Source organism: Ursus arctos, unplaced genomic scaffold (assembly GCF_023065955.2).
Source record: "Ursus arctos isolate Adak ecotype North America unplaced genomic scaffold, UrsArc2.0 scaffold_4, whole genome shotgun sequence".
Taxonomy (NCBI): Eukaryota; Metazoa; Chordata; class Mammalia; order Carnivora; family Ursidae; genus Ursus; species Ursus arctos.
In genome coordinates this window covers 21,264,581-21,286,249 of record NW_026623056.1, presented here as the reverse complement: position 1 = coordinate 21,286,249, position 21,669 = coordinate 21,264,581, and the positions used below count along the sequence as shown (strand labels likewise).

General features: G+C 36.6%; 1 protein-coding gene across 7 annotated transcripts in view; it reads right to left on the bottom strand.

Moving 5' to 3' along the window:
• Positions 1-21,669, bottom strand: part of TP63 (tumor protein p63) — a 222,474-nt gene that overhangs the window by 121,394 nt on the left and 79,411 nt on the right. For all 7 annotated transcript variants that reach the window (XM_044383315.3, XM_057306690.1, XM_057306691.1 and 4 more), the window contains 2 exons: positions 18,924-19,052; positions 17,775-17,907 (listed from right to left, as the gene is read on the bottom strand). In XM_044383315.3, coding sequence (XP_044239250.1) covers positions 17,775-17,907; positions 18,924-19,052 — 262 coding nt within the window. The remainder of the gene's footprint in view (positions 1-17,774; positions 17,908-18,923; positions 19,053-21,669) is intronic.

The window sequence follows — 21,669 nt, the reverse complement described above, 5'->3', positions numbered from 1 at the left end:
CTAATGCTTAGACATGGGTTAGTTATTCATACGCTCAGGATATTTAAACACAGAGTTCAAGTACTTAGCCCTTGGAATAAATCTCTAACAGTAAAATTCTACTTGATTTGTATGATGTGTTGGCATATTCCATGAGATTTCACTTTTATGGGTTATTCTAGGAAAACTTGATATCAAAATCTAGATCTCAAGATGTCTAGATTTGAATATCAGTTATCTATTTTGTAAGTGAAGAAACTGAAACTGAAGAGTGGTAGTGACATGGGTCAGGTCACTCAGCTAAATGATGTAGAATTCATGACCAGAATTTAGGTTCCCAAACTTCTATGGCAAAACCCTCTTCTCAGTACAATAGCCTATTTTTGTATAGACTGTACAGTCTATTGAAATGTTTGAACCGAGCGTTTCTTTCTTCTTGCAATTCAGTCATAAGATAATGGCTTGATTCTATCACCCATCAGACAATTTAGTGTCCTAGATTCTGCATGGTAAAAGTTGAGACTCTTGGTTTTCCAACCATGAGCTACTTCTTTAACTGAACCTTTTGATAGACTAATAAGCTAGTTTCATTCTGTTACAGAAGGATAATTTGAAATTGAAACCAAACTTCAAATTTGCCAAACCTCAAATGATTATGGGAATTCCTTTAAAAATAAACCCAGCAAATCCAATGCCTATTTTATCCTTTACCATTCAGACTTTAACCAGATAAAACAAGAAACTCAATTTCTGTAACACTATGAACACCATCCCATTACCACTACATAAATTAAGAGATCGGCACACTTTTATTTCTTTTCCAGTGAATTCAAATCACAAACTATCCTTATTTATTTAGGAACTGTATACAACCAGAATAAGAAAATATTATGGGAGTCATTACCACTCAAAGTTGTTTTTAGTATGACCCAGATGAGCAACGGGGTCAGAAAAGAAAAAAAAAAAGTGGAAAAAAACCCACAGACACCTGTTTTTTGTCTAAGATGTTATTATACAATGAAGCCAGGTTTTTAAGTACATACTCCGTAATTATTAAATTTCTCTCATAGATGACGTTCTTTTTATACGTCTGTCTGAAGGCACAATGGTTACATGGTAAAATTGGTGTCAATCCATAGTTCATATCTTTTGCTTCACACTGTCTCATTTGTCCATTTTAAAATGCCAGTAAGGAGAACATATCCTTAATATTTTCATAAAAGCACTCCTAGACTGCAAGTTGAGGGATCGACAAGGCGTGTGTGTGGTAAGCAGGAGAGATTACATCAAGAGAGCTTAATTCCTTTCGCCCCAAAGACCAGATGGAACCAAGAGAAAAAGCCTTCTCTTTAAAAGGTGCAAGGCAACTGTTTTTCCCAATTGCTCTTAACTTCTGTTTTTGTGTCAAGGTGGGGTGGGTAGGTTTGTGTGTGCATTTTTTTTAAACCAAAGAAGAGATTTTTGTGTGTGTCCCATCCACCACTGTGTTTTGTTTTTTTAAACGTGATTTATGCTTTTAGAGAGGTTCATTTTCAGAAGAAATCTGAATGAGGACACCGTCTGCAGAAAGACATTCCAATGAACTGGTTAGGCGAGTAGTTGTTTGGAAGCAACACTGCCTGGGGCTCCTGAGGCAGCTGGAGGTAGCAGCCCGTGGAGGAGTGGGGAGGAGTGGGGAGAAGCAGGACTCAGTCCCTTCTCCTTTCTCCAGCTCCAGACAGGATTCATAGTCGTGACTAATCTTCAGGAGTACAATCCCTCACCGCCCACCTCGCCCCCACGAAAAGCACCGATGAGGAAGTACTCCTTTGCTCAAAAATGAAAATGGTGCTTTTGTGTACTCATTTTTGCAATCCCCCCCCCCCACCCCGCCTTCCCCTTGCCCTAGAGAATAAAAGGGAAAGACAGTCACTAACTCTTTAGATTCCACGCCACATAGCAAGTATTTAGAACTGGTTATTATATATGTGTCAAGCAGGGCACATTCGTTTATGTGTTTTCACTAATCGTTCTGGAAAATGTGTGTGCCTGTGCTGTGTTCCCATCAAAGTCACATGAAGACACAAAAGGAGTTTTGGCAAGACCGCATTCAGAAACAAGGATTGATGATTTATCTGTTACTAAGGATGAAGGGATGGGGTTATCAACCAGTGCAATTCCATGCTTTTACATATAAGGAAAATAGGATTCCGAAGGGGAAGCTACTTGTCTGTCAACAGAAAACCAACTAGTGACAGCAGCATGAGGACTAGACGCCCTGACTGCGGACTCCTGGGCCAGTGGCTTCTCACTAAACCTCATGACTGCTAAAGTTTGAGTGCTTTTCAAGATGGAAGACAGTAAATTTATACCATAAACCCTGGTTTATCTGCCTATGCCAAAAGACCTCCAAAGAGCTTAATTTTACACATGACGCATTAATTCTTGAATCTCAAAAAGAAAAGAGGACATACCGGAACACACTGGTTTCCCATTTTCGATGATTCACAAAATAGATTTTTTTCCTCCTCCATAGCCTTTTTAGTTTTCTTTCTATCTGGTCAATTTCAAGCAGCCGAGTTGTTTCTTTTTCAAACTAAGCTATTGCCGGAAGGCACATACAATACCTTGGTTAAATGGGGAGTGGGCTGTATCTAAGTCACTAGCAGAGATGGTTTGTGCTGATTCCCTTGGTCCAGGGCAGCCAACATCACTAAATCCATAATGCTCCACTGAAGTCCAGGTTATAGAAAATCATCTTAATACCCAACCCAGATGTCTAAAGGAGAGGGCTGTTTTTAAAAGCCATATTTTATAAGGCCATCTAAGTTCTAATTAGGTAGTAACATGCACTGGAAATGAAGTATACTCAATTCCAAGACAAATTATGTGGGTTTTATATTTAATTTAGTTTCTGATTCACTATCCCGTGCCATGGAGGTACACAACTGAAATGTTAAAACACCTGCTGTCTTTCTATCTCTTTAAGAGGGTGTGGTGAGAAAAGCTTTGAATAATATCCATTAAGAGCTCTTCAACTTCTTGGGAGGATGATAAGTAAATACAATGAAGTAAGAACTGTGCTGTTTTTTTTTTTTCTTAATCTATAGATGAATTATATGTCTTTCTTAAATACAAAGAATAACTTTGGGGCGCCTGGGTGGTTCAGTAAGTGAAGAGCTCAAGTCTTGGTTTTGGCTCAGGTCATGATCTCAGGGTGATGAGACTGAGCCCCTCTCTGATCTCCATGTTCAGCGGGGAGTCCGCTTGAGATTCTCTCTCTCCCTCTGCCCCCCCACCCCGCCATGCACATGTGCGTTCCCTCTCTCAAAATAAATAAAATCTTAAAAAAAAAATAACTTTGATTGACAAAAGACATAAAAATGAAGCTCACATCACCGCAGATAATATACTTCTGATAGGCACCCCACTCAGCTAACCTATATCCACGAGTGAAGTAAGAGGCTTTTACTACATAAACTGAGACTCTTTCTGTTTCTCCCTCCCTCTCTCTTTCTCTTTCTCTCTCTCTCTCTTACACACACACACACACACACACACACACACACACACACTCACATTTATGTGTTACCATTTACCAGATGAAGATTCCCATAACCCTTCTAATCAGAAATAATCAATCCAGCTACTGGTTTTATCAGCCATGTTTGTTTGTTTCATTGGTTTTTGTTTTGTCTTTTTGTTTTTTATCTCTATTCCAGTTTTTTAACAACGTGGTTCTCATTTTCTAGTTAGTAGCCTATTTACCTTGTCCCTAAGTAAAGGGACTCTCATTTTCATCTATGCTCCTACTTTAAGAGCCGGAGAAGAAAAAGCAGATAATGAACAGGTCCTCATCTGAAAAGAATAGTCCTGTAGAGAGACACAATTTCTTAATCCCAACACACCTACTTCTCTTAACAATAAGCACATGAGTTTGGGGTCCTATGCATGTGCAGGCACCTCCACATCTCCAGCCACCTTCCTCTAGTTGCCCATACTCTGTGTCCTACAATCAGTTCAGCAAGACCATCAGGTTAGAATGTATCCCTGTTTTCCTTGATCTGACCCCTACTCACCTATTTGTCTATTTCCTTATTTCTACTCTTCCCTGTTGAGTTACAGCCAAACCAAACTGACCTTCCTTCCAATATGCAATTTACCAAATTCATTTACACACTTAACTCTAGGGGTCTCAAACTGATAGCCCACATATATGTTCTGTGAGTCCAGGGAACTTACAAAAATAATAATTTGCATTACTCTAAGTGAGGCAAATATTCTCTAGTTTTTACTTATAACCATTTCCTATTCTCTTGCATTGAATGCTTCCCACATTTAAGCCTGCTCCTTAACTGACTTAGATAGCTCTCACAGTCTAAAATACCTTGTCTTTCTCCTCTTTCACATGGCCAGTATATTTCCTAAGCTTTTACATAGACACGATTATCAGAATTCCTGCTGAAGTTTGTCTATATTCTCCTCTGGTGCTTACCACTTTCTATCTCGATAAGAATTGTTTGTATGTGTCTCCTGCCTGGTAATAAATTGTGAGGTCCTTGGGAATAGAACATGCTCTTTATTTATTCATTCATTCCTTAGAATGTCTCAAGTATAGAAAGCAGCACATGTTGGCTAGCTGCAGGACCACTGAGTTGCTTAATGCCTAGAAGCTATGATTCTTATAGAGTATGATGTGAATACTGTCCCCAAAGGTCTAAAGCCCAGCAGTCGTTGCTGATGACTAAACTGGTCTGTTGTCCAATATGGGTACCTATTTATTGTCTTGTTTATTTATCTCTCAGTAGATAAGCAACAAATATTTTCTTGGATATGATCATTTAGATGATTCATAACCTAATTCATTAACTTCATAGCTGTCTCCCCCACTGATTTTAAGTTATAAGTAGTGACAGTCTTAGCTCTTTCATGTAAACTTTATACTCTGCGGAGTATCTTGAAATTAGTAAATAATCAGCAAATTCTTCTCGAATTGACAAAAATACAAACATGAAATTTTACACTTTTTACCAGGCAGGAAAAGATTCTTATGAACCTACAATTTAAGAAAATCAGATATGAGAATTTGTTTAACAAATTTCTTACTGATAAAGACATGAAGCCAACCACTTAATAAATATGGTTAATTACTTTCTAAACTGTTGCATTCTACCTTCTTATTTTCTCAATGGCATAACTCAGCAGAACTTTCCACATGTTTTAAGATGAGTCACAGCTAAAAATGTCTATTTTAAAGTAGAGACTGACCTAGAAGTTTCTTCTCTGTCATTATGGCTCTGTACCCTTGGGCAAGTCACCCCGCACTCAGAGCCCGAGTTTCTCAGCCTATAAAAATACATATGTTAAAATATTGGATTGCACCAGTGTTTCTCCAACATCAGAATCACCTGCAGGGCTTATGAAAGATTGTTGTCCTTAGTTTCTGATTCAGCAGATCTGGAGTGGAACCCAAAATATCTGCATCTTTTAAAGTTCCTGATGGTGATGGCCAGAGAACACATTTTGAGAACCACTGAACTAAACTGTTTTGGAGTCCACACAGCTCTGACTTTATCACACTAAGATTCAAACCCAGGGATATCTGGGTATCCAATTCCAAAGCTTGTGCTCTGGAGTAGAGAATATTTTATTATGTTAAGATTACTGAATGACACCGAAATAACTAAAATAAAATACTATTTAGTAATGAAGTGAAAATATTTTCTGGGAGTTCTATGAGACCTGAAAGGACATCAGAGTACATGAGCTTTTAAAAGAAATCTGCTTCAAAATTTGACTTAATTTGAAGAAAACTCAACTCTATCTACTTTCAAGTGGGAAAGAAAAATGGGCTTAGTGGATTTTATAGCATACTAGCATATCTTCAAATATTACCTTCTTTTTTTGAAATACAAAAATACAAATCCATGCAAATACCACCTTTTTTCTGCATCAGTAATTGTTCTACTTGGGACTAATTAATTTCCTGTTTCTAGATTTATCATATTCTAAAAAGTAACAGTAATGACTATCACCACTGAGAGGTGACCTCATACAAGATGTTATGTTAACTGCTTGATGCGTCTCATCTCAATACACTACGTTTTTCTCTGGTATGTCACCAATGTTATCCTCGTTTTGCAAGTGGGTAAACTGAACCTCAGAAACATACCAGAATTTAGCCAAGGTCATCCAAGTAATGAATGAGAGATCTGGATTCAAATGCAGGCAGCAAGCTATTCCAGAGCCTAAGCTCATCAGCTGATGGAAAGGCAGGTCTACAAATCCAGAAAGTTAGGTTTAATTCAGACTCAACCATAAACCCTAGTGGAAACATTGGAGAAATTTCACCCTAATCAACTTGGATCTTAGTTTTCCCATCTTTTTAAAGGAAGGCTAGAGTAGAACTACAACCTGTCTACAGTTCCTAGGTCGCATATTCTAAAATTTTCCAAGTTTTATAGATTAAACAATATTAAATAAACTGGTCACTGAAGGAACGAACAGGTGACTCACAGCATATTACTTCAAACAAATCAGATTCTCTCTAAACCAGCATGCTAGGATTTCAAACTCATCGGTTTTTAAGAGGATGTAAGGTCAGAATCAGCTCCTGTGTTTCTGCTGAAATCCCTTTCTGTTTATCTGCCCTCTTCAACTTTGTCCTTCTGAATGCATACACACTAAGCACAGTGTCTTAAGTAACATTGCTGAGGTTACACCAAAGACAGGTGTTAGGGGAACTATTTCCCTAGGGCTATCATTTCCAACTCTCCCTCGTCAAAAACAGAGGGAGGGGATAGAAGGAAAAGGGTTTCTTTTCAGATTAAACACAGGACTGCAAACACCTTCCCCTAGGCAATAAATTCTCTGCCAGTGCGTGCTGCAGTTTACCCAAACACCAAAGCAAAAAGCAAACAGCCCCTTTTGTAAGGGAGGAGCTGTCACCTGTCAAGTGATGTTTGTGAATTTCTAGAGAAGAAAAAAAAAAAAAGAAAGAAAGAAAGAAAACCCTTTCCCTTATTTTATTAAGCAGACTGTTTGTTCAAGGTTTGAAATGCATACTTGGGTTTAAGGTAAAAGTCCCTGGCTTGGCAATCTTGAACAAAGTGGTGCCTTCTGATTGGCTACACCACACAAAGAACAGAACAGGAAAACAGTCTGCTCTTCTGGGGACACCTGAACTCAATCTAATCTGAATGGATATCGGGCCATCTCAGAAGTAACTGCAAACCCATCTTCCAAAAACTGGAGGGCTCTTTCTATGCAGAATATATTTTGTTTCATTTGTTTTCATAGAACTAATAAACAAAAGCTTATTTGGTACAAATTATGGTTGAATGATTATTTTAATGGTAGTAGCCAAGGAGTAAGGGTAGTAAAGAGCACGGGTTAAGAAGTGCTGCAAAGAAAAGGAGAAAATGCTATGTGCATTCCCGTGTTCAGGGCTAACCCTAGGGGATATATACACATATACATATATATATATATGAAATACACTATGTACTCTTCTTTCTCCACCCCTTTCTTCATATTGTTCCCATCCCAATGAGGCCTGCTCACCCCACTCAGAGATGCTCCATTCTCCAAGATGTCTTACTCATCTCCAGTCAAAACTACCATCCCTTCCAACAGATTGCAATCAAAGATATATAAAGAGGGACTATTTCACCTCTTTGTGCAAATGACTATAATCTCCTTTAGTCACCTAGAAGTATTTACAGTTTTTAAAGAAGAGATTGGGGGACGCCTGGGTGGCTCAGTCTTTTAAGCGTCTGCCTTCGGCTCAGGTTGTGATCCCAGGGCCCTGGGATCGAGCCCCTCATCGGGGTCCCTGCTTGGCAGGAAGCCTGCTTCTCCCTCTCCCATTCTCCCTGCTTGTGGTCCCTCTCCCGCTGCCTCTCTCTGTCAAATAAATAAATAAAATCTTTAAAAAAAAATAAAGAAGAGATTGTTTAACTAAAATTGATTCAAGTTTATAGATACTTTTGCACAGTTGTATGAGTATAAATTGAAAAGAAAACAAACTCATGAAAAGAAATTTGATAATAAGTTTCAGTAACACTGGTGTTCATACAATCTTACTCAATAATTACACTTCTAAGCATCTAGTGCAAGAAAATATTCTCTATATAAATATTCTTCTTAAAAATCTGTGAGTAAAATAACAGTTAAAAAAATCATTGTGTATCTGTGTACTCACATAACATAGCAATTAAAGTTGTCTTGAAGACTAGTAAATAAGAGAACTATGGTCACCATTGGATGCAAAAAAAGAAGTAGATTATAAATTTATATATGACATGATTCAAATACATCTTATAAAATCTGTTTCTTCAAGGAAAAAACTGGAAAAAAACTAATGGTTTTATAACTGTTGTCACTATGTAGACATTACATATGCTTTTGATACTTCTAAAGTTCTTTTCCATTAGCATGCATTGCTTTTATAATCAGATCAACTTATTAATTTGCATTTTATTATAAAAAGTAATATATATTTGCCTATCTTAGGGTTCTTATTAAAGAAAAGCATAGACAGGGCACCTGAGTGGCTTAGTCAGTTAAGTGACTGCCTTTGGCTCAGGTCATGATCTCAGAGTCCTGGGATGGAGCCCCATGCTGGGCTCCCTGCTCAGTGGGGAGTCTGCTTCTCCCTCTCCCTCTGCCTCTTCCCCTGCTTATGCTCTCTCTGTCTCTCAAATAAATAAATAAAATCTTTAAAAAAAAGAAGCAGCATAGATGGACAAGTAATAACAAAAATAATAATTTTTAAATGATCATATTTTTATACACCAGGAACTTTGAATGAAAACAAATCAGATAATGAAACAAACCATTGCAGTTTTCTGAGGCCAATGATAGGTATTATCGTCTATCCATTAAAATGAGGCGAGTCTCATAGAAATTATCAAGTTCACACAGCTGAAACTGATAAAGACCAAATTCCAACCACAGTGCATCTGGCTAAAAATTTTATGTCATAATTCTAAAGTAAGTAATAAACTAGAAAATCCTATGAAATAGAATGTAGTCATTAAAGTAAAAACAAGAACAAAAAAAAACCACAAGATTTCATCAAGTCTCCCTACACTGAACTGTAGTGCTTTTCTGGAAGATCCGATAAGTTGGGAGAGAAGTAGGACACTTGGAAAGGAATGAGGGAATGCATGGGAGGAACAAAAAGAGGGTAGTAGTGGAGATGTGAGGGTGGCTTTGGAAGCCTGAGGGAGACCAAGTAGGAAGAGAAGGTAAGGAAAACAGAGCTGCCTTCCTTTAAGTGAGCTCTTGATATTGGTGTCAGACTTAGAGTTGGCAGACATTATGCATCTCAGATGCCTGGGAGACCAAGACATACAGAAAATGATTGCTGTTTATATGACATACCAAGGATCATACCCCTTCTACCTTTTGAGCCAGGAGGAGGCACGTAGGGAGGGAAATTGAGAATTTTGAGTGACTCATGTAGCAATGTTGTTAACCATCCCCTTACAGCCTGACTAGAATGATTTACTGAAGAATACTCTGTTCACAGTATATGTGCTTCATATATATACACATGAAGAATGAAATTTATCAAATGAGGACAAAAGAACTGGCATATCAAAAACAATTTTGACACGGTTCTACAATTTTACAAAACATCTATAGATGTGGTTAATATTGAGTTATGATAAGTCAGTGTGTGCGTCTGCATGCATGCGTGTATGTGTGTGAGGAGGCAGGGAAGGAGAAAAGGTTGATGGAGGTATGGAGGGAAAGTTTATAAATTTATGTTCAATAAAAATTCAACAAATTAGAGCTCTGACATGGTTTATGGTCCTGCTTAGAAAATATAAGTACTTATTGTTCTTTGAAAAAAATCGTTCTGATGAACAAAACCTTACATGGAATCCCCTATTCTTCCTGATAGTATTCAGTCAGAATTGTAACTTTAGCATGAAGGAAGAACAACATCAGTGATAAATATCCTAGTCAATAAAATAGACTTATTCTCTTGAGTTCTTTAAAAATACATTTGACAGTTGAAAGCAAAAATTATAACATTGTCTGATGGAATGTTCAATGACATAGATGTGACATATATGACAACTATCACATCACTGGGGAGGGTTATGAAGCCAATATTGTGGTAAGTTTTCCACATTCCATTCGAAGTGGTAAAATACTGATTCTTAATAGACTAAGAGAAATTATGAATATGACAATCCCTAGAGAAACAATTAAAAATACACAAAGAAATATAGCCAAAACTAAGGTAGAATAATTAAAAGAAAATACTAAAAATAGGTCAAGTGATCTAAATAGTGGCAGAGAAAAGGAAAACAAAAGAGCAATGGAAAGAACACACAAAACACAAATGGTGTGTGTGTGTGTGTGTGTGTGTGTATCATATACTATATATATACCCCAACTAATAGAGATTGCCAAAATGGATAAAAAGTGACCAACTATACATTGTAGAAGCAACTCACCTCAAATATAATGATAAATAGAGGTTAGAAAGAAAAGGAAGAAGAAAACATTTACCGTGAAAACATTACTCAAAAGCTAGATTGGCTACATTAATATAAAAACAAAGTAGACTTCAGAACAAAGTACATGACCAGGAATAAAGAGAAATATATAATGACAGAAAGATCAATTCACCAGGAAGATAAAAACAATACACCTAAAAATAGAGCTTCAATATATATAAAGCAAAAACAGACAGACTTGAAAGGAGAAAGAGACAAATCCATAGTTGGAACTGAAGACTTCAATATTCATCTCTCAGTAATCAGTAGAACTAGTAGACTGAAAACAAGCAAGGATAGAGAAGAACTGCGTAATCCCATAACCATAAACCAGTGGGCCCTAATTGACATTTATAGAACACTCCTCCAACAAAAACAGAGTTCGCAGTCTTTTTAAGTGCCCCCAGAACATTCATCAAGATACACATATCTTGACTCATGAAATGAACCTTAACAAATTTCAAAAATTGAAATCATACAAAGTATGTTTTCTGATCATAATGGAATTAAACTAGGAGTCAGTAATGGAAAGATAGCAGAAAATACCCAAATACTTGGAAATTAAACATGCTTGTAAATACACACAGGTCAAAGAGAAAGTCTCAAGAGAAATCAGAAAATATTTTAAACTGAAAAATATAAAAATACAACATATCAGATTTAGGGGATGCCACTAAAGCAGTGTTTCATGGGAAATTTATAAACGTAAATACTAACATTGGAAGACAAGAAAGATCTCAACTCAACAATATAAACTTTCAACTTAAGAAACCTGAAAGAGAAGAGCAAAATAAACCTAAAGAAGCAGAAGAAAATAAAACCAGAAATAATGAAGTTGACAACAGAAAGACAAGAGAAAAACAATGAAACCAAAAAAGCTGAGCTGGCTTTTCGAAGGACCAATACAATTAATAAATCTCTAGCGAGACTGAGAGAAAGAGAGAGAGGACACAAGTTACCAATATCAGAAATGAAACAGGAAGATATTACAGATCTCACAGACATTAAAAACATAGTAAGGGAATACTCCTAATCATTCTGCATATAAAAATTCAAAACTTTGATGCAATCGACCAATTCCTTACAAATCACTACTTATTTTTTGTTCAAAGGTTTACTTATTTATTTTAGAGAGTGAGACAGAGTATGCATGTGCATGCACAGGCAGGAGGGCAGAGGAAGAAGGAGAGGGAAACTCAAGCAGACTCCACGCTGAGTGTGGAGCTCCACGCGGGGCTCGATCTCACGACTGTGAGATCATCACCATGGGATCACGACCTGAGCCAAAACCAAGAGTTGGGTGCTTAACCGACTGCGCCACCCAGGTGCCCCTACAAACCACTATTTATGAAAACTTACCCAAGATAAAATAAATCGTCTCAATAGTTCTATAACAATTAACGGAACTGAACTTATAATTAAAGAGCTTTCCGAAAAGAAATATCCAGGCCCAGATGGTTTCATTAGCAAATTCTTGCAAACATTTCATAAGAAATAATATCAATTCTACATAATCTTTCCCCGAACATAAAGATACCTCACACAAAGCACAAACACAGAAATCACACTGAGGTTCATGAACAATAAAACTGGCAAGATGAAAATGACCATGCATCATAATTGCTAATACCATCTCTCAATGGTGAGCTTAACCCTCATTTGCTTTAAACTGTAGTTTCTTTCCTATCTGAGTCCAAACCTTCAAAGCCTACAAAATTCTACCTGGTCTTATCATTTTACAGATATTATAAACAATGCTGCAGTGAAGCCTTCATTTCTGTATATGTGGTGTGTGTGTGTGTGTGTGTGTGTATCAGTATGTATGTATGTGTGTGTGTATACTTATTTACATATTTTAAATTGTTTTGTGAAGAAAATTCCTAGAAGTGGCACGTAAGGATGAAGGGTAAGTACCTTTAAAATTAAATAAATTAGAAGAGGCAAATTGTCCTCCAAATACATCAATTTATATTCCTGCCCAAAGTGAAAAGATTCCGTTGCCCAACAATTTCATCAACACTGGATATTATCAATCATTTAAATCTTTGTTGACCAGGTAGATGACAATCTGTGACACAATTTATGATGATAACCAATGAAACCCATTGTTGGAAATCATAATTGTTTTTATTATTAGAGACACTGAACATGTTATGTCTGTTAAACATCTGTGAAGTACTTAAGACTCTTTGCCAAAGAGCAGGGACTTTACCTTTCTCTTATTAATTTTTAAATGTTTAGTTTACTAGGGCCATTAAACCTTCGCCATGTGTTATAAATTTTTCAAATTTATATATATATAAAATTTTCAAATTTTGTCCTTTTTTCTATAGAAATTCCTCCTTAGCCAAATGTTTAAATCTTCTCTTTTAAAACCTCTGCATGTTACCTTATAGATTTTTAATAAATCGTTTTCATAATAGTTATTGAAACTTGGACCTTTTTTCCTTTCCCTGTTTTGATCAATTTAACTCCTATTTCAAGGCCTACATAAAAATCACCTTCTCTGTAACATATTTCCAGTCTTTCTCAGGCACAATAAATCATGCCTTTTGTGTGTGTCTTTAAAAAAATACATACATATGAGTAATTTTGTACACATGGTCTCATTTGCTGTATTATGGTGTTCTCAAAGCTAGAGACCATGATTTGTTCATCTGTATCACAAAGAACACAGTATGCAGTGAGTACTAAGGAAATGCTTGTGGCTAGATCTAGTATATAGACTTGGGATCTTATGGGAATCTTGGATCATTTAAGATGTAGGGCAGTATGCTTGGTGCTGGGCATAAGCCTTTCCGAAACACAAACACACTTATTTGTTCTTCTGAAATGCAGAGCTGCAGACTCTTCATGTATATCTGGGAAGCTACAGTAAGAATTTCCAAAAAAGGGATGGTTTTAGATAATTGCCACTCAAATCATAAGGGAAAAACCCAATTCAACTAAATAGGGCTTCGTTTAAAGCCCAAAGAACAAATAAATGCAAAAATAAATGTTATGTAGTTTCCATCAATCATTCCAGGAGAACGTTTAAGTGTTGATGCCCTTATCTCCCTCTCGACGATATGGCAGGCATGTTTAGACAGTTTGTAAATAAGGCAAGGCTGAGATATAAAGGAATATATTAGACATTAGAATCAAAAGCCAATAGGATCTTGGAAACATAGGCCAAATGATGAAAAATTTTTAAGAAATCTCATTCACCTTCATTTGCTAATTCAATGTAGTTCATTCTTCAGTGACATTAAAATCATTTTAATGAGGAAGGCACATACATTCTCTGCAATTCAAATTTCCTTTTATTAATAATCAGAGCAAAACATTATGATTCCATTTCATGACTAATTACTGAGGTGAAGGTTGTATCAAAAAATCAGTAAAAATAGGATGCCATTCTCAATTTCAAGATTTCTGTCCTCAATAACCTGACATGCTGTTTCATGTCCACAGATTCATACTTCTTGCATAGTGAGAACATACTTGGCGGAGATCCCAAATTTTTAAAATATTATATGCAAAAGGAAAGTAATTTATGTGCAGAGTTTCAGAACTATTTAGCTATTAACCTATACATAAGAAAAGTGAAAATATGCTACCAAGTAGCAAGAGCTGTCTGTTTGAAGGACTAAGAATCTAAGAGGATCCTAGTTCTTACTTTCCAAACCAGAATACTAGTTATAGGATCCTGAGCGTGTCTACCATTTTGCCATTCCTGTTGCTGAGGACCGTCACTGTTATGTATTCCCATCTATGTGTCTTCTACACGTGGACATAGATGAGGACGTCGGAATGATCATAAGACAAGGGAAGACACAGGATTCATATGGAACTATAACGTACTAGCAATATCTCACTTCTTTGGATATTAAAAACAGAACAACGACCACAGAGAGACAAGCTTATGTCATCAAGTTCCTTCTCCCTCAGCTTGTAGATTTCTTTCAATATCGTTGTTCCTAAATACCTATCACTGGAAAAAAAAAAATCACATTTCACTTCATTTTCCAGCTTTTCCTGAATCATTTCAATCCCTTATTCCTTGCAAAATTTCTGGGTCGTATTTCCTGATTTTGTGTTACCCTCAATTTAAGTGGTAAACAATTTCAGGCTTGAAGGTTCTAATAAGTGATGGGACGACTGTTTTATCAACCATCATTACTGATGGTGACCTGAGCCTCTTCAGAGGAGGAAAAGTGTGGAGTCTACTATAGGACTATCTCATGGGGGAAGAGCAGTTTCTCCACACAGGCATCCCTAATCTCATAGAACAGACAGGTACTTAAGAAAAAATAGAGCTCAAGTTCCTCTCAAATACAGTACCCTGGAGGAAAAATGAGAAAAGATGGAGTCCAGTAGCATGGGTAGGATACTGACACTGCTCTAGAATGCACATGGCATCCTAGAGAAGTTATTTAAGCCCTTTTTCCTTTGATTTATTAATTTATAAAACAGCAATAATAAATTCTATCTCACAAAGTGATTGGAAAGATTAAATAAAATATCAAATATGTTAATCATCACCAAATATTGATAGCTTAAGAAAAGTGTAGTTTCAAAAATTTGTAATTTAGATTTATAATGGGAAAATCTGGATCAATTTCAAATTGAACACACACTCTGTTTCAATCAGGTCAGTCCTCCTAGCAGCATTATTGAAAATCTATTTCAAGGAATCAATATCAAGTATTTACATATATATAAATAACTGACACTTGGGAAAAAATGTTGAATGTAAATCAGTAATTCTCTTAAATATCAGTATTTCTTAAATAACAGTAACCTGCAATCCATACAGCAGTGCATTTTTAACTAGACACTTATCATGAGGGCAATGGTATCTATGTAGTTTCTTGGCTTTCTCCCCTTCTCCATTCTTCCCTTTTTCTAACATCATTGTAGAGCTTCCATGACTCTCACTCAGATACTCCACTAGGATTTCTCTAAAGTTTCCTTTAGATGATTTGTAAAAGCACCAAAATGGACTTTAAATGACTAAAGTTTTGGTCAAACAGCAAATCTGGGTACTTTCCAGCAGAATTGAGAAAACAGTGGAAGTAAAGGATAAAGTACCTAAACAGTGTAGCATTTTCCACACGGACAGGCCATAGTAACAAAAGAAGGAATATGAGAGGCAGAGGGGACAGGAAGAGGTGCTGCTGTGAATGTTCAAGAAGAGAACAGTCCCCTGACTGGAGATATTCTAGAATTGTGCTACCCAATAATCTACCAACTAGACACATGTGTGGTCATTTAAACTTGAATTAACTGAAGTTAAAATTAAGTTCCTCAGTGGCACTAGCCACATTTCAAATGCCCAAAGGATACATGTGGCTAGTGGCTACTGCATCGAATGGTACAGAATATAGAACATTTACATCACTGAAAGAAAGTTCTCTTGGACAGGACTGCTTGAAAGAGAAGTTTTTGACTTTTTTAGATAACTTCCAAGTCTCATTTCACAGGAGTTCAAAATTTCCTGGGGGTCTATTATATGACAGCTACTGTAACAAATACTGAGCATGACAAAATACGGCCCCAGTCCCCTTGAGAGACAGAGACATTAACAAGGATAATATTGTATAATAAGTAATAGGACTAAAAATAGACCTATGTTGCTTCAGAGGAATGATCTCTAACTCAAACAGGGGGCGAATAGTGATATGGAAGTTTTCCCAGAGAAGACAGGATAAACTGGTTGTTGAGGGATAGATAGGAGTTGGCTAGAGGGGGGGAAAAAAGCAAACACAAAAACAAACAAACAAAAAAACCAAGATGTTCCTAAGGAGAAAATTTCTAAATATATATATATATATGAAAGGGCATGGCACATTTAGAAACCACATGCTTCTGTGTGTGAAAGTGTGTGAAACAAGAGTAGAAACCTTAAATAAAAAGGCTTGAGTCTCCATTTCAAGCTTTATATAAATTCGCTTGCTTTTATGAGTTCAGAAATCAGAACAGAAAATCCTTGAAGAGAATATAAAAGATAGGTTTGCCTAGGCTTGTGCTACCTATCAAGAGGTGATATTATTAAGTGAATTGGAGATATCCTAATTTCGAAGTCGCAGTCAAATCAGAATTTACCCCTACTTAGGTTTAATTGTATACAATCCAAGCCTTGAGGGACCTTCCCTGTGGATTTATCCATCCGTTTCCTTTCACTAGCTTGAAGATAACTGAGAACAGTATTGGTATTAGAATGGAAGGGGCCACTGAAGAATAGTTATTTTCCTTTTATCAATTTAATGGCAAAACATCAGTATATTTGCAAAGTTTCAACTTTAATTTTTGGCTGTTCCCTCTTCCCTTTCCTGACACACCTTCTCCCAAAATAAAAAAAAAAAATAAAAAAACAAAGTACAGTCTAGATCAAAAAATATATAGTGAAAATTCCAGTGAAATCTTCTATCAGAAAAGAAAGGCAAGGTATTTTTAAAGTGATCTCCAAAATCATGTCCACATGTGATCTATGAAATCCCCACTTTTTTCTAGAAGGATTTGTTTGTATGAGTTGTGTGTGTCTGTGTGTGTGTTTGTTTGTTTTTTTGTTTGTTTGTTTGTTTGTTTTACAGAAAAAGCAGGATTTGTATGGTGAATGAATAATAATTTAAAAAAAAATAACAAGACAAAAAGAAGCCCCCCACCACTATGTACTACACAAATACAGAAAATTTCATCTAAATATTTCAGAAAAGTGTTTTATTATTATTAACCTATTACACTCCTGGTCTCCCCATTTTACAAATGAGAAACTGAAGCCTAAGGTCATGAGTGACTCAGTGGCAAAGCAATCCCCACAAAAAATACTATTTTATGTATTACTTACCTTCTTTCTCCTTATTCTATTACTAGGTACTTACATCTGTACCTAGATTCACATCGAATTCACTTCCTCCTCCTTTATTTAAGAAGGATAGCTCCATGGAAGAGGCAGTCTGCCATGATATAGATAGAATTTGGATAGAATTCAAATCTAGACTCTGGTTCGGACTTGAACTCGATCTCCCGTAAAACCCTGGACTGGTACCACCCTCTCCAAATTGGGATAGACAATTCAGATAAAGAATGTAAGGGATTATTCCCAACCCACCTTCCCCACACCATCAGAAGCATATGCAGTAAGAAGAGTTGCAGAAGATGCAAAATCCACAAACACTTAATTTTCTCTCCGCTGACCACATTGACTCTGCCCAATGGCCTTGCCACCTGCCTTTTCATATCCCATGAAATACACACACTTCACAGAGATGTGGACGGCATGCGCCACAGATTAAAGGAGAAGTTCCTGCCACTCACCCACATGGGGTCACTGAGGTCCGAGTCCTGCATGCGGATACAGTCCATGCTAATCTCAATCTTGTTTCTTGCACCATTTTCTGATGGTTCATCCACAAAGTTCAAGTCAATGGGCTGAACTGAACATATGGGCCTACCATAAAGGACAAACAAAAGTATGTTAGGCAAGGAATGGGACTAAAACACAAGCACCCAGTTAATAACAATGAGCTCTCTCTGTTTCAAAGTTGGCAAGGCTCATTGGTTGGAGTTAGAAACTCTAGGTTCGAATTGTGGGTCAACCACATGCCAAATGTTTCACCTCAGGCAGTTCAAACCTAAGTCTTATTTGTACAATGGGAATCATGATCCATGCCCTTGTCAGAGAATTGCTAGGTGGAACATGGGAGAGAAAGGATGTATCAAGAATTGAGTATTTTATACCCTATCTTGTAGGGTATCACATACTCTGATATTCTTTTCTCTTCCCCTGAATTTACTCACTTACCCAAGCTCAATCTTGATAAAGGAGATAATAATCATTTTCCTAGTAAGGGATGAATGACCAACAAAATTTAGTATTTTACCTTCTCAGGGGGGTATTTATACTGTAACAGCAGATAAGAGTCTTTGAGCAAAAGGAACAGATATTGGGTATCAAGGGAATCACTGGAGAAGTTATTTGGAGTTAGGCAGGAGAGCCTCCCCACCTTTTTTAAATTTCAATTTAATTAATTAACATATAGTTTATTATTATTTTCAGAGGTAGAGTTCAGTGATTCATCAGTTGCATGTAATACCCAGTGCTCATTACATCATGTGCCCTCCTTACTGCCCATCACCCAGTTACCCCATTCCCTCACCCCCTCCCCTCCAGCAACACTCAGTTTGTTTCCTATGATTAAAAGTCTCTTATGGTTTGAGGAAAGCCCTTCTGATCCTCCAAAATTATACCACCTTGGAATAATGATCTTTTGGTGTTGTAAACGGAATAAACCTGTACTGAGTTTTGAACACAGAAATACTATTGGAGGATATAAATTTTTCCAACAATATTGACTAGTTTGTATTGATTCTAGAAACATGCCCTAGTAAGCAATATTTTTACAATCTCCATTTACCTATTATAATAATTCAAGTACAACATGTTTTTGCTTCTTTGATACTCACTGTTCCAGAAAATCCCAGATATGCTGGAAGACCTCTGGACTGAGGAATTCACTTGTCTGTGTGCTCTGGGACATAGTGGATCGGTAATAACTTTCTTTCCAAGAGAAATGAGCTGGGGTTTCTACGAACCTTAAGAGGACAAAAATGAAACTAGAATTACAGTTTCTGTATTTATGATATAGGATATCAAAACTAAAGCATATTCAATCAAGAAATCTCAGGTGAATTTTCAGAACCATGGAGGCATATAAAGCAAATTTCAGAAGTTGCATGATTGGTGTTTTGTTGGGCAGTGTCAGGGATCCCATTTTGCCATAAAGTCAGATAATCACATCCTCTATCAAATTCTTTTGTAACTAATAATGTTGTTACACTCTACACTTCCACTACCCAGCATCTATGTTCTGAAGATTCCAAAAAGAAAATAAACATTCCCTCATTAAGTCTGACAGCCGGAGTGACCTATTATTAAACCCGTTTAAATGTCTCAACTGATTATCTGTCCATTCTGCCTCCAGCAGGTAAAAAGTAGAATCAGAAAACAGAAAGGAGTTCAGAAAATTTAAATTTCACCCGCAGTAAAATCACCTCTCTCATAACTACCATCTTAGCATTGTGCCCAGGGACAATAAATGCAAACCTCGGAACCTAGAATTTTTTTGTTTTTGAATCACTGGTTAACTTACTTTGATGTGTGTGTGGGGGTGGTTTTTAACTGGAGTGTAAAATTCTATGTTAGACTAAAGGATAAGTAAACATCTGAATACGTTGCAAATGAATACCATTTCTGTTTGCTCCGTTTCATTGCTGGGTCCCCAAGTTTGCCTTTACTTAAATATATATATATAACCTTGATCCCTATATACGTGAAGGAAAATACCAGCTCTCTCAGGTGATGCTGTCTCCAAGTCTGCATATTATCTACACAGATCATCTCATTCTATGATCTACTGTGATTATCAGTAGACTAATTTTACCCCAGGATGAAATTAGCTAAGCTCTTAATCATTACTGTTAATACCATAAAGCGTTAATAAATAGTGGACTAAGATAGTCAATCATCTTAAATTTGCAAATGAATACTCTTGTCTAGTTATATAATAGAAGATAATAGCATTGGGTTTATTGTTGATAATTTCCAATCTATATGGAGAAGCACATTCATTTACTCAAGTTAAACACATAGACAGAATCTATTCTTTACTAGCAAGAATAAAGGCCACTGAAAATAAAAAGCAAATAAGACTGTTTCACTCTCTAGAAGGTATAGAAGGTAAGAAAAGAAACCAAACCTCTAATAAATATAGTAAGAGTATGTATAACACTATGAAAGTATAAAGATAAAATATATCATCTCATCTGAGGGATCAAAGAAAGAGCCTTAAATAATCCAGAGAAATTAGCTGTGCCAGGTAAGGATTAATGATATGACTGAGCAGTCTATGGCAACAGCAATAAACAAAATACTAAAATGGAAAATAATTTGGTGTATGTGAGAAAATTGGAAGCAACTCTGTTAGCACAGTGTTAAAATCTGGGGAAGAGAATGCTGGAAAACAGAGCTGGGGAGAGAAGAAGAAAATTGTATGCTATGTTCAAAGAAGCTAAGGTATTTCAATACTTCTAGTTTTTGCAAAACATTTTTAAATGAACTTTTTATTTTGAGATCAATATAGATTTACATGCAGTTGTAACAAATTATACAGAGAGTTCAGGCACCCTTTATGCAGTTCCCCCAATGGTAAGTCACAACTTACAAAACCCTTAAAAATATTATAACCAGGATATTGATACTGCTACAATCCACTGATCTTATGCAGACATTCTTAGTTTTACTTGTACCCATTTGTGCACACGCGCGCGTGTATATGTTGTGTATATATTTAGTTCTACCCAAGTTTTTGATCATGTGTGGGTTGGCATATCCACCCTCGCAGTATTAAAGAATTTGAAGGATGAGACTGACAGAATACATTTCATATCAATAAATCCAGAAGCTGTGTGGAAGAAAGGTTTAAGAGCATATCAGTTTATGCGCAAAGTGGTTACACCAGTCCAGGGAAGACAACAGGATGCTAGCAGAAGTAGGGATAGAGAAAATGGGGACAAATTCACTTATTAGCAAAAAGGTTAAATCAGACATTGTTTATGTTATGTTCATGTTTTCTCTCTAGTTTCTGTCTGACTCCTAAAAGACCTTGCCTGTATCTCTGATGTCACCACTAACCATCTGCAACACCGTGGATGAGCCTCCCGGCTCCATGAACTTCAGCTTCCTTGATTGTGACATGGGGATAGTCATTTCTGCTCTGTTGCCTCAGAGATGCCTATGCAATCTGGGATTTCATCCCCACAAAGCATTTCCTGGTCCTATAATCTTTCTTCTCCAAACTTTCCTGGCCTTTTGTTGCGTCTCTTTAATGCTAATCCATCCTATTTTACTTGTACAACAATCAATCGAGCATAGAGGATTTTAAGTAACTTGAAGGCAAAGCTCGTATCTCCTTGAATTTCTTACTTTTATATTTCCTTGAGGTTTTAGTGGAAGGAACATGGGTTTTGAAGTGAGACAGACTTGGGTTCAAATTTTAGCTCTACTACTGACATGCTGTAAAGTCATGGTCAAGTAACTTAACCTCTTTGTACCTTATTTTCTTCAACTATGCTTCCTTCATAGGGTGGTTGAAAGGCTTACTTGAAATAACGTACTACACATTTTCCATACAGTGCCTGGTAATCAATACAC